The following is a 12,117-nucleotide window of genomic DNA, read 5'->3' on the forward strand; positions in this document are numbered from 1 at the left end:
AATACAATGCTTATTCATTTCCCATCATAAAAACATGGAAGCGCATTCCGAATGAAATTAACATTCCGTGACATTTCCCGGTAAACGGCGAGTTTGCACACATGAGTGGAGGCAATTAGCTGGGAAGTGACTGAGCACTGTGACTGCAGAGAGGGTGAAGAAGGGTCAGGGCAGCTGGTGCCGGGTGGGTGCCGTCGTGAGCTCCAGCTCTGCCCATCCCTTCCCAGTGGGATGGGGGTCCTGCCAGCTCCTGCCCACCCAGCTGCAGTGAGCATGGGAGCTGCAGGTGTTCTCTCCTGCTCTCTTCAGATGGGGGAAATGGCAAAGCTTGGCAATAAAGATGAAAGGCAAAGAGTGGGTGCATGTCCAGAAGGGTTTTGGGGTGCCCTGGGGTCCCTGCCCCACTGCAGGATGCTGTTCTCCATCCCACTGCACACCAGCCTTTCCTGGCATCCCCTTTCCTGTCACGCTCCAAAAGCTTTATTAGAACCCAATGGAGACTTTTCCCCAGATTTGTTAAACTACTGAAAACTTCTGATCCTATCAGGACTTTTTTTTTCCCTGCCTCGTACCAGATAAGGGCTGTGCTGGCTCTGAGCCCGGAGCTGAGGGTGGTGGAGAACAGGGTAGGGAAGCAGTCATCTCATGAATATATGAAGGAGGAAAGTACATTTGTTCAGTTTCCTTCAAAGGAGACATCTTGAATAAAAACTTTATCTCTACTTCTGCTTCCCTCCCCCTCCAATTTGCAATTGAAATCAGACTTTTGCGTATAAAGATCTATTTTTATAGCGACAGATTTATTAATGTATATAATAAACTATTAATATATTAATAGCTGTGTATTAATAGCTATGTATTAATAGCTGTGCTAAAAAAGATGTACACAGCCTCTACTTTAAAACTCAACAAAAAGGGCCAGGAGAGAGAAGAAAGAAAAAGTCAACATGGAATACAAGGCTGTTTTCAAAATGCTTCTGGGTTCCTCTCTCCTTCTGTTGCTGTGTGTGAGCCCCACTTCATAAAAGAGCTATTTGGAGATCCTCCTTCATCCTTGCTTTTGATAGTTTTTGTATATCCACATACATAGAGAGATATATACATTTAAATAAAAGTATATATATGGAGATGTATTTATATATATCTGTATTTAAATAAAACAGATATACATGTCCTGAGTTGGCTGTGGAATGCAACCAGCAGCTTCCCTGTGTTTCTTGGACACAGTGGCTGCATGTGGCACTTGACATGGGCTGCTGGAGATCAGGGGACCAAAGGGGACAGGTTCTCCTGCTCGAGAGAGGTTTGGTGGCTGGGGAAACACATGGAGAGCTGAAGTTCCCTGTGCTCCTCCTGCCTTTGCCATATTCCCGTGCTCTGTGGCAGGATGTGGCTCCCCAAATGTGTTTTCCTCGGAGTACGTGCGAAGCTGTTGTACAAATCTCTCCCACTGTCATCACATCAGCATCAGTGTAATTACCTAATTTTATGCTACTAAAGCTCTGTGCTTTGTGGAGCTCAGTACCTTCAGGGTGGCACTGTTGAAAATCAGTCCACATCCCAGTCTCAGAACAAACACCGTTAGTTATTTCATGCTTCGGAAAGCAACAAACACCCATTATTTAGAGCTGGTGAGAAATCAGGGTTTCCACCATGTGGAAAACTTCCAGTATTGTGAAATTTATGCTTGTTCCAAAATAGGATCAGAAAGTCAATTTCTTGAAATACTTTGTGGAACAGAAATTTCTAAAATATTGATTGAGAAACATCAAAATGAGCTTGCTGAATATCAGGGAGTTGATTTGGAGGAAACAATTATAACGTTATTAAACTGGCATTTCCTGGTGTTCCCATGGTGTGTTAGGGACGTGATGATGTATTAGACCTTTAGAGCCCATGTCGGTGGTTCCCAGGAGAATCCCCTGCCCTGTGCCTAGAAAAAGCAGATTATTTGATAAATACTGGAAGTGGTCAGTGAAAGGACAGGAGAGTCTTTGAGAAGAGCCAGTGTCTGAGGTAAGGGGGCTGCATCCTCCACATTACCATGCAGGGCAGGAGGTAGAAACCCCACTGACCTTGGCTTCTAATTGTGCCCCAACTTTTTCCATTTAATCCTTGATTGAGTTTGTCTTGTTGCACAATGCTCAGTCAGGCAGCTCTTGAGATGCTCTGGAGTTATTCCTCTCCCTGAAACTCTGGGAACGTTGTGGCCACTGTTAATATTGAGGGATCAATAACTTGCCTTCTGACAGCCAGAAATCAAAGCGAGAAATGGGAAAACCAGATGCTTAAAACCCTGTATTTTATAGAAATGTGTTTTAGCCCATACCAAGTGTGGGAAGCTCTGGTAGAAGCTGCTGTGGGCATGCAGGTGTTGTCCGAGGAGAGCATGGACGGTTGTGGCTCCAGGAAAAGAACCTTTAAGCCAGACACCAAAGACTTTGAGGCTCAGGGAAGCTGTCACCTTTGCAGACCATAAACCTCACTGTTCTGTTTTAATCAGATGCAAAACCCAAGCTGTGGGACCGTCCAGCTCTCCACCACCCAATGGCACAACAAGAGTTTGAGCCTGGTTTGGGGAGAAGGTGCTCCACTGAGGTCCTCAAGGCGTGAAGACTAAACATCTGAAGACTAAAACACCTCAGCAAATCTGAGAGCTTTTTTCTGAGATCTAAGGGGCATTTCCATCACTGCCTGGCTCTGCTGGCTGGGAACATAGAGAGGTTTTGTAGTGCCCTGAGAATGTCTTGGAATAGTGGAGACAACACCCAAAAGCAGCTGGTGGAGACTCACAAATAGTTCATCTCTCAAATAGAGGTGTGGGTGGTTGTACTGATCCAGGCCTGGGACTCTGAGATGTGGAATCCATCCTGGGATGGTGAGATCCTGCTTGTGCCATGTCCCCAGAAAAGCCCCCCATACCCACCCAGTGTGTCTGGGAGGGTGCAGCTCTCCTGGCTGTGCTGGAATGAATGCTGCTGCTTCCCATCTCCATTGCAACGTATTTTTTACCCAAACATTGCTCATATTGTTCAGCTGATGACTACTTTTTTTGTTGTTGTTGTCATTGTAATTTTTAAGCCAAACAACATATTTTCCCACTGCAATTTGTGCCAGCAGAAAGGAAGGAGCAGAGAATGGCTCTGGGTAGGAATTGTTTTGTGGGAGACGTGCAAACGAATAGGGGAGCCATAAGGAGAGCAAATCTCCTTTCAAATAGAATATGGGGGTGGACAGGAGGGAGTTGTTTGTCAGGAATGTGTGCTGTGCTTTGCAAAGGTAGGGTGACCTTCAGCTGTGTCCTTAAAGTGCTGCCAGAGAGGGTAGCTGATTTTGTGGGGGCTGGAGAGCCTCGTGATTCCCCTGCTCCTGGGGGGAGATAGAGATCACAGCCTCGTGCCAAACCTCGGGGTGGATCCCACCACCTCTGCCCAGCTGGGTGGAGAATCTCAGCACAGTGACGGAGATGTGAGCTCAGCAGCCCGGGTGGATTTATCCTGGAAGCTGGGGAGGGGAGAGAAGGCGTTTGGCAAGCTGTGCTGGAGGGGAGGACAGTCCTGTCTCCTGTGAAATGTGTCGTGTTCGGCCAGTGCTGGGAGGAGCTGGTGCCTGGGCACTGCTGACGTGGCTGTGTCGTGCTGGGGAGCAGCATGTGGGAGCTGTGGAGGTGCCAGGAGCTGCTGGCTGAGCCTGTGTTTGGTACAGGCAGTGCAGGGTTGTGTAGAATAGAGCAGTTCAGTTGGAAGTGATCCACAAGGATCAGCTAATCCAACTGCCTGACCAATTCAGGGTTGGCCTGTAGTTAAAGTAAATTATTAAGGCCACTGTCTACCCCACAGTAGTGCTTCTTCCCATCCTTTTTTGACTAGCTGGAACCTCCAAGGGCTGCTGTGGGGAGGCCCAGAGGGCAGTTTGGTTTGCAGTCTCTCTCATGGATGTGCTGAACAGCCCCAGCAAATGCTGTCTTATTCCATTATGGTGCAGTGGTCTCTTCTTTCTCCCTTTTGGCACTGTTGGCAGTGCATGAAGGGCTCTCCCTTCATCCTTCAACCCTCATGCTCACACGGTTGAAGCTCTGTTGTCTTTCATTTGTCACTGAGGGTTTTTTCTATGCTGCCCACCCATGCCAAACTTTTCTTGCTGATATCATGTCAACAAGGTTCTTTTCTAATTTCTCACTTTTCCTTTTTTTTTTTTTTTTCCTTTTCTTTCCCTGCTTTACTTTTCCCTCCTCCCTCCTGCTTCCCTTACCCATTTCCTTTCTCCAAACCCCTTAGCTCGGGGGCTCAGAGAAGCCAACGATGTGCTGGCACACCTGTGCAGAGCAGTGAGCTGCACCAGCCCTTTCCTCCCAATTCCTGCAGTATTTGTAGCATCATCCCAAACAGCCACTGGCTGAAGGAACCCCCTCCTTCCCTCCTGGTGTTTGCTCCACTGACAGGTGTGGGAGCAGCTGCCCCAGGATGGCTGTGCCAGCACGGTGGCCAGATAGGCACAGTCACCACGGTCCCAGCAGGGACCCTGAGACTGCTGTGACCTCGTTGAAGGCATGGTCTCCTCCTGCTCCTCCCTCCTCCTCCTCCTGGCCTCCTTTTGGTAAATAAGCCTCAGCTGTGCAAGCCACTCCAGAGCTCCCTGCTACACCTCCACAAGTCCTGTATCACACAGCCCCAAGGTCTGGCTAACTCTCCATCTGTTCAGGGCCCTGCCACACATTCTGCTGGCCAAGGGAGCTGCAGGGTCAGGCTTCCCCCTGTGAACACAGCAGCAGGAGGCTGAACCACCCCAGTGCTGCCCCAGCATCCTTCCCTGGCACCTCAGGGGGGGATGAGTGCTGTAGGGATGAGAGTGGATGCTCTTTGGAGAACCTTTCCCTGCTCAGGATATGTTTTTTCCTCACGTGATCTGCCACTGCAGGATTCAGCTGTGCCTGCTGTAAACGTTGGGGGCTTTGGGGAACTCTGTCTTTGATCTGTGGTTCCTGGGGGAGCCTGGTACTGGAAAATTCAAAGACATTACACAGCTGGTCCCTTAGCTCCCTCTCTTTCTGGAGCTTTCCTGAAATGGTTCCCACTGCTGGAACTTAACTCAGGCAGGGAGTTTGATCCTTGTTTCTCTGTATAGCTGGGTGGATGCTCTCCCTCTGTCTCCCAGCATGGCAGCACTGGACATTGTTTACTAACTGGTCATTGTTTTATTAGTTTCATGGGAATTGTTTTGACTTAATGACCAATCACAGTCCAGCTGTGTTGGGACTCCAGAAGGAGTCACAAGTTTTTTATTATTATCTTTTTAGCCTTCTGTCTGTATCCTTTTTCTATTCTTTAGTATAATTTAGTATAGCATTATATAATATAATAATAAATTAGCCTTCTAAGAACATGGAGTCAGATTCATCATTTCCTTCCTGCCATGGGGGACCCCGAAAACACCACAGGACTCAGCTCCAGCTTACACAAGGAAAGGTTTCGTGGGCAGTGGGGACACGGTGGCCCAGCTGTTTTGTAACCACAGCCCCTTTGCTGGTGTTGCAGCTCCCGAGGTGACGCAGGAGACGGTGGAGTCGCTGATGCAGAAGTTCAAGGAGAGCTTCCGCACCAACACGCCCATCGAGATCGGGCAGCTGCAGCCCGCGCTGCGCAGCACCTCCGTGGGCAGACGGAAACGCCGCAGCCGGCCCCGAGGTACGTGGCCACGGTGCCCCAGACTTCTACATTTTACAAATCGTGCTGTGTTGTGGTGTGAAGTTAAATCCTGTCCCTCAGCTGTGACTACTTCCTCCTTCCTTTCCCCCTGCCCTCTTCCTAATTGCTGTCTGTCAGGTTCCACATTCCAGCAAGGCAATCGTGTGATTGGCAGAATGTCAAAAGATGCTTTTCAGACCTGGGGTCATTGGCCTGTGCAGGTGTCATTGTCCCCTGAGACCCTCCCCCTCCCACCTGGTTGGTGGCTCACCTATCCTCTCCCTCCCACCTCCCTGTGAGTTTAAAAGGTGTTGAAACCATGCGGTCGTGGTCTGTTGGAGCTGTTACCGAGGTTCAGGGCTCTGTCACCCTGGAATAAACTCTGGATTTAACCCTCGGGCAGAACCAGATCTCTTTCTCTTCACCATCACCTGAACCTTTTCCCACTAGAGGTAAACTGAGTTTCTACTTTGCATGGGTTCATTCTGAGTGCCCAACTGCCTGCGAGCCAAAGGTGTCTCTGAGGAGAAACATCCCCAGCAGTCACCTCTAGCTCAGTACAATCTAGCATTAGTGTGTAACTCTATAAACTCCACCGGGGGAGACCCCCAGTGTAAGACCAGGCTGTTTGGGTCCACTCTGGCTAGCTACAGACCCCAGCCCACACGGCCTTACATAGATGAAAGCAAACGATGGAGAAGCGCTCTTTTCCACGTGGGGATGGGCGTGCTCTGTTTATTGACTTGCTTGGGGACACTCAGACTCTGGTCACTTCCCAGGTGGAAAAGAGGGCACGGTCTGATGGCGGGAGACTTTTATGCCCAGGGGAAATGAGGGGTGGAGGAGGACCAATGGGATACCAGTAGGGAGCGGAGAGTGGAGGGACTGACCAGGGAACAGACCACCAGGGGGGTATTGGGGACAGGGGTGGGTGAGGGAGAAACCATGTGATATAACACACAAATCACATCAACAGTGCAAATTACCAAAACACCCAGTGCAAACAACTAAATAACTATTCAGTGCAATACAACACCCCAGGCAGGTACTGTCGGGGTGCCTGCCTTCTTGAGAGCCTCTCTGCTCTGGGATGTGTGAACAGGTCCTTCAGCCCACCAGACACCCCAGCCCAGGTATTGTATTCAGTGCCTCACCAGTGAGCTGAGAGGACTCTTTGTATGGAAAATCCAACAGGGTTTATTTAGGGATGAAATGAGGGTCCAGGACAGGGCAGGAGGACAACCACAGTTGAAGGGATGCAGGGATGAAGAGCCAAGAACGTGGAAGGGTCCAGGGTATATAACTGGGGAAGGGTAGGCGTGGTCAGGACACGAACACACCAATGGGGATGGAGACGGGAGGAGGGGTCAGAGTGAGGTGATAGAGTTTTGGCCAATGAGGGAGCAGGGAGGGTGTGGTGTTCTGGAGAAGACCAACGGGAATCCAGGAATATAGAACATTCTGGAACGGGGGAGTGAACTTTAAATGACAACCAGAACTTCATTTACATTGAGGGGCAGGGACCCCTGGGAGAAAGCTCCAACTTCTCACTGTAACCTCAACTGGGGAGTTCTCCCAAGGCATCCCAGCCCCACCACTACTGACACCATCTCCCACACTCCACATGAATTGTTGGCAGCTGTCTCCATGTTTTGGTCAGACTGAGCAATCCTTTTAAGCTTGAGAACCAAGGACACCCTACAGCTCAGGCCCCAAAAAGTACAAACAGAAGTGAACTGGGGGTATGTTGGGGGTAAATTACTTTATTACCTGAAGCTATGATTGGAAGATTAACCACTTATATGCAAATAGGCTAAACTTATATCTATCAGAGAAACTTGTGACCATCATCCAGCTTGGGTGCAGCCTCTGGGCGGCTTTGACTGCCCAAGGTGTGCTGTTGAAGGCATTTAATAAATACCTATCACTGAAGGGGTATTGGGGACAGCCAAAGGTGATACAGAGACTCCATCAGCAGAAGGCATGAAAAGACACTTTATTGTTAGAAATCTAGTTTTTATAGACACACTGGTGGACCTAAGACCTGATTGGCCTTTAGGAATCTTCTCTCACACTCTTGGTGAACTATGAATAACACACTCTGGAGAATCATATCTATAAACAGTGGTTACAGAAAGAGAGATAATAATTGTTTGAATTCTTCTAAGTCTCCCACAGCTTCTAAAATCCTGGGAGAACTATGTCTCTCTCTGTTCAGAGGATATGCAATTACTACAAATATCTACTTTTATTGTCTTAATCTTGTTCTAGGTAGCCACTCCAAGGCATCAGCCATGGCCAGAGGAGCTTGGCTGGGAGGAAGATGGGAGCCTCCTCACCCTCACTGCTGAGTGTGGGGACACCAGAGCTCCTCTGTGGTGGGAGGAGAGAGGGACAAAGCCCACACAGCATCCTCTGGGTGGGTTGGTGGAGGTCCCTGTGAGTTGTGTCACATCTTCTCCCCTCCAAGGGATCCTGCTGCAAGCCCAAAGTCCCTATCAGCTGCCCCAGCTGAAACACAGTTTCTTGTCAGGTTTTAGTTTCATGAAGAGGTGAAATTCATTTTGGCTGTCACTCACATTATTGGGATATCTCTTCTTTCTGCTTTCCCAGAGCTTGAGGGCTTTAGGAGCTACACAGAGAGTGGGAGCACAGCATTCCTGCATCTGAAGGCTGTACCACAAAAAAGGCTGTGCCAAGGGTGTGGGTCCAGGTCTCCATCTCTGCAGGGGGAGGAGATATCAGATCCCTTCAGGGGTAATGGGGATGAAGGTCCCTTGGCCATGATCTGCCCAGTGCACTGAGGGTCTTTGTGTCAGCCCTGGGAGCTGGGAAGGAAATTATTTTCTTTTTGTTTACTCTTGGTTTTGTTTTTCATTTATTTATGAGTCTGAAATGTGATCTTTTATTCCTGATATGTTTTCCTGCGATACAGGCCTGGAGAGGGCTTTTTTTTTATTATAGCTCTGCCCATAAATAATTTACTTAGTGTGAAGAAAATGTTCTGACTCTTTAACTGGTTTAAATTATTTGATTTGTTTTCTAGTAGCTATTCAAATACAGGTCTCTGGATTTTAGTGTGGGTGCTCTGGGGTTCATGGGGACAGTCAGGGAAAATTTCCCTGATTCCCTGCTCCAGCCTTTTTTTTTCTTTTGTGTGTTTTTATTTCATTTTTGAACTGTTGGTAAGAGGCTTTTTGGTCACTAATGGAACAAGTCAGTTAATCCTTGCAACTGAGCTTAGGAGGAGGCACAGTGCCCTGCTGCAGGCAGAGCCTCTGGCTGAGTGGGAGCAGAGTGTGGCCCTGAGCCAGCCTGGCTTGTCCCCAGTCTCTGGAGACACCCCCCACCCCATTTCCTACCTCCCCAGGGTTCCTCTGCCTGTTAGTGACCATGGGAAAGTCAGTGGTTATCCGGACAAGAGAGCCTTGGTCTCTCTCCATCTCTCCCTGCTGGTTTCCTCAGTATGAGAAAATGAGATTGATTTGTACCCAGAGTCTGTGAGGGATGAGGAGCCTGAGGCAGAAGGTGTCCCACAGGCTTCAGGAGGGCACTCTGACTCCCAGTGCCCCCAATCACAAGGATCCCTCGCCAGCACATCCTAAAAAAGAGATTTTAAGCTCTCAGTCCTCAGGAATCCCCAAAAAGCCAGGTACTCCCAATGTCTCCAGTGAGATCTCGCTCTGCACAGCCCCATTCCATCCATCCTTTTTTTGTCTTAATTTAAGTATCATTTTGCTTGTAGAGCTGGTGGCTGGGTGCTGTTGCTGAGCTGATCCATGCCTTCCCCTGCCCATTCCCTGGCTTCTTCTGTGCTGGAGGTTTTGTTTTTACAGCCTGTGGTTACCTGTGCCCATGGCAGGCAAGTGGCCGGAGTGCAAACAACCCCTCAGGGTAAAGGATGATACCACAACTCGGGATGTTTACATTTTCCATCCAGTTGCAAGCATAAACCCTTTGCCTCATTAATCCATTGCAATCCATGAGAGTTGTTTTTTCCTCCCCCTAAATGAAATTGTCCATTTGGGATCCATTCATTTCCCCCTAACGGCCTCGTGACAGTTCCACTGATGGAGTTTGCATCCAACTTTGTTTCTGAGTAGTGACAAGTCAGCCTGATGGATGCATGTGGGTAATTATTTTCTTGTGGTTTGATTTAATTAATGTTTAACCTCATCAAAGCCCTACAGCTGGAGCACTCTCCCTGCAGGAACAGAACAGCAGAAGGATTTCCTCTTCTATGGAAAGGCTCTGAAAGGGTTTCCAAGTGCTGTTCCTTCAGAAGGATGGGATAAACCATCCAAACCTGATCCCCAGCCCAAGGGAAACAAATCTGGGATAAACTTTGCCTTGCTTTACTTCCCTGCTCCGAGTGTGCTTAAGCTGCTGCCCATTGCTCCTCATTAAATCTGATTTAACCCTGAGTGTTTCCAGCAGCTCTGGGAAAGGTTTTGTTTTCCCAAATAGATTGATTTAAAAAAAAAAACAAAAAAACAAAAACAAAACACCAAACCACACCACCCTCTCTATTTACAGCGCCATATAACTTTATTTTGTCTAATGACTCTTTCATACAACCTTTCTCCCTAAACACTTCTACGGAGTGAAGCACATTCAGAGCTTATAAATAATGGAGGGAGAGCGAGGACGGAGAGAGCCGAGGGTGGGAGGGGAGGGCTGGAAGGAAGAGGTCTCTGCTGGGGGCTGGCAGACCTGGAGGGAGGGATGCTGCATTCCAGAGCATTTATTGATCCTGAAGTGCAGCCCCGGAGCATCCCAGCCTGGCTGCCCCAGAGCCGGGGAGCGCTGCCCTGGGGAGAGGCAGCAGGGCAGGGGCAGGGGCTGTGGGTTTGGCTGATGGACCGTGCTGTGTGCCCAGCCCCGGGCCCGGGAGGTGCCCTTGGGGTGGCTGCTGTGCTCAGAGAGGGGGTCTGGTGCCCTCTCCTGGGGCAGGGCTTTAAAAACACTCTGGATTTGGGAAGAAATAACCCATAATGGTCCTTCTCCTGAGACACCAGGTGCTGTTCATAAGGATGTGCTGCCTACTGGGGATGCAGTTCTTGTGCTGTGGAGGTCCTTGCTGTGCCCTGAGTTAGCCAAAGCTCCCTGAGAGAGGAGAGCTGAGGCTCAGCTGGGCTCATCCGTGGTCTCTGCTTTTGTCAGAGCACCTCTGCTTTCACCTTGCCCTGTCTGAGTGCCCTGTGGTGCCTGTGGAGTGTCACATTTTGCTGGTGAGGCTTTTCTGGAGTTCACCTGGGAGCTTTCACGTCACCTGAGTCATAATATCGTGTCCAGCTCTTTGAGTTGGTCCTTGCTGAAAATAGAACCCTTCAGGCTGTGCAAGGGCTGCTGTCTGGGATCAGCATGATCCCAGATTTTCACAGTGGAAGCCCATGGCTCTGTCACCTGGCAGTCAGTCACCTGGCTGCTGCACCTCCTGCACTGCTGGGGTGTTTTGTGTGGAGACAGAAGGAAGAGGGAAGATTGCTGAGGTGGAAGTATTCCTCAGCTGTATGTGAAGCCAATCACAGGGTGCTTTGTTTTAAAGGGCTTTTTTTCTTTATACTTTCATGGTTTTGGGGTTGACTGGATAAGTTTAAAAAAAAAATGTTTGTGTATTTATTTTTTTTTCCTCCTTAAATCTGCATTTAATTTACCTTTCTCTGACCACATTTGGGTGTTTTGTATTTTTTTTTTTTTTTTTTTTGGTTTGGTTTTTTTGGTTTTTTTTTTTCCTTTCCATTTTTCTGGTGCTCTTTTCAGGGTTAAATTAATTGAACTGAAAATTTCCACTTAGCTAATTGCATTGCCCTGCCAGCTCTTAGTGCTCTGCTGGGGAGGCCATTCCTCACCCAGTTTTTCCTGGGAAGCCTGGGAACAGAGAGCCTTGTTGGACCCCCAGAAGGCAACATTGCATGGGGTGAGTGAGCATGGAATGGGGTGAACCCACTGTGGTCAAGGAGGGAAGTTGTGGGTCTTGAATTCTGTGGTAGGGACAGGGATTTGCCCTTTTTCTGGAGGAAAAGGAAGCAGAGAATCCTTTTTCCATAGATAGTGGCTGCAGGGCAGAGGGATCACAAAGACGTCACCTAAGGTGGCACTGCTGGGGACAAAACAAAGCTTCCACTTCTATTATAACATCCACCTTTGGAGGATTAAGTGGCTGAGGTCAGCTTGGCCTCAGATAGGAGTTATCCAAACAGCTACTGTTACTTATTTCTTTATTTTAACTCAGTTTTGATTCCTTTTACATCTATAACTCTTTCCCTGAGATGTTCTACGACCTCCTGGCTTCAGGGAAAGGATTAAAAATGTCATGTTTGTTCTTTATTTCCTCTTTAGAGACAAAAATCTCACTTTTAAAAATATACACGTGGCTTCAGCTAACAAAAAGTCGTTGGGGATGATTCTGGTTCCTGAATTTTATTTCCTT

At 48.5% G+C, this 12,117-nt stretch overlaps 1 protein-coding gene across 1 annotated transcript in view; it reads left to right on the forward strand.

The window, feature by feature from the left end:
- ASTN2 (astrotactin 2) overlaps positions 1-12,117 on the forward strand; it is a 299,849-nt gene that overhangs the window by 61,812 nt on the left and 225,920 nt on the right. Inside the window, exon 4 of the mRNA XM_030231263.2 lies at positions 5,535-5,684. Coding sequence (XP_030087123.1) covers positions 5,535-5,684 — 150 coding nt within the window. The remainder of the gene's footprint in view (positions 1-5,534; positions 5,685-12,117) is intronic.

This window comes from Serinus canaria, chromosome 17 (assembly GCF_022539315.1).
Source record: "Serinus canaria isolate serCan28SL12 chromosome 17, serCan2020, whole genome shotgun sequence".
NCBI lineage: Eukaryota > Metazoa > Chordata > Aves > Passeriformes > Fringillidae > Serinus > Serinus canaria.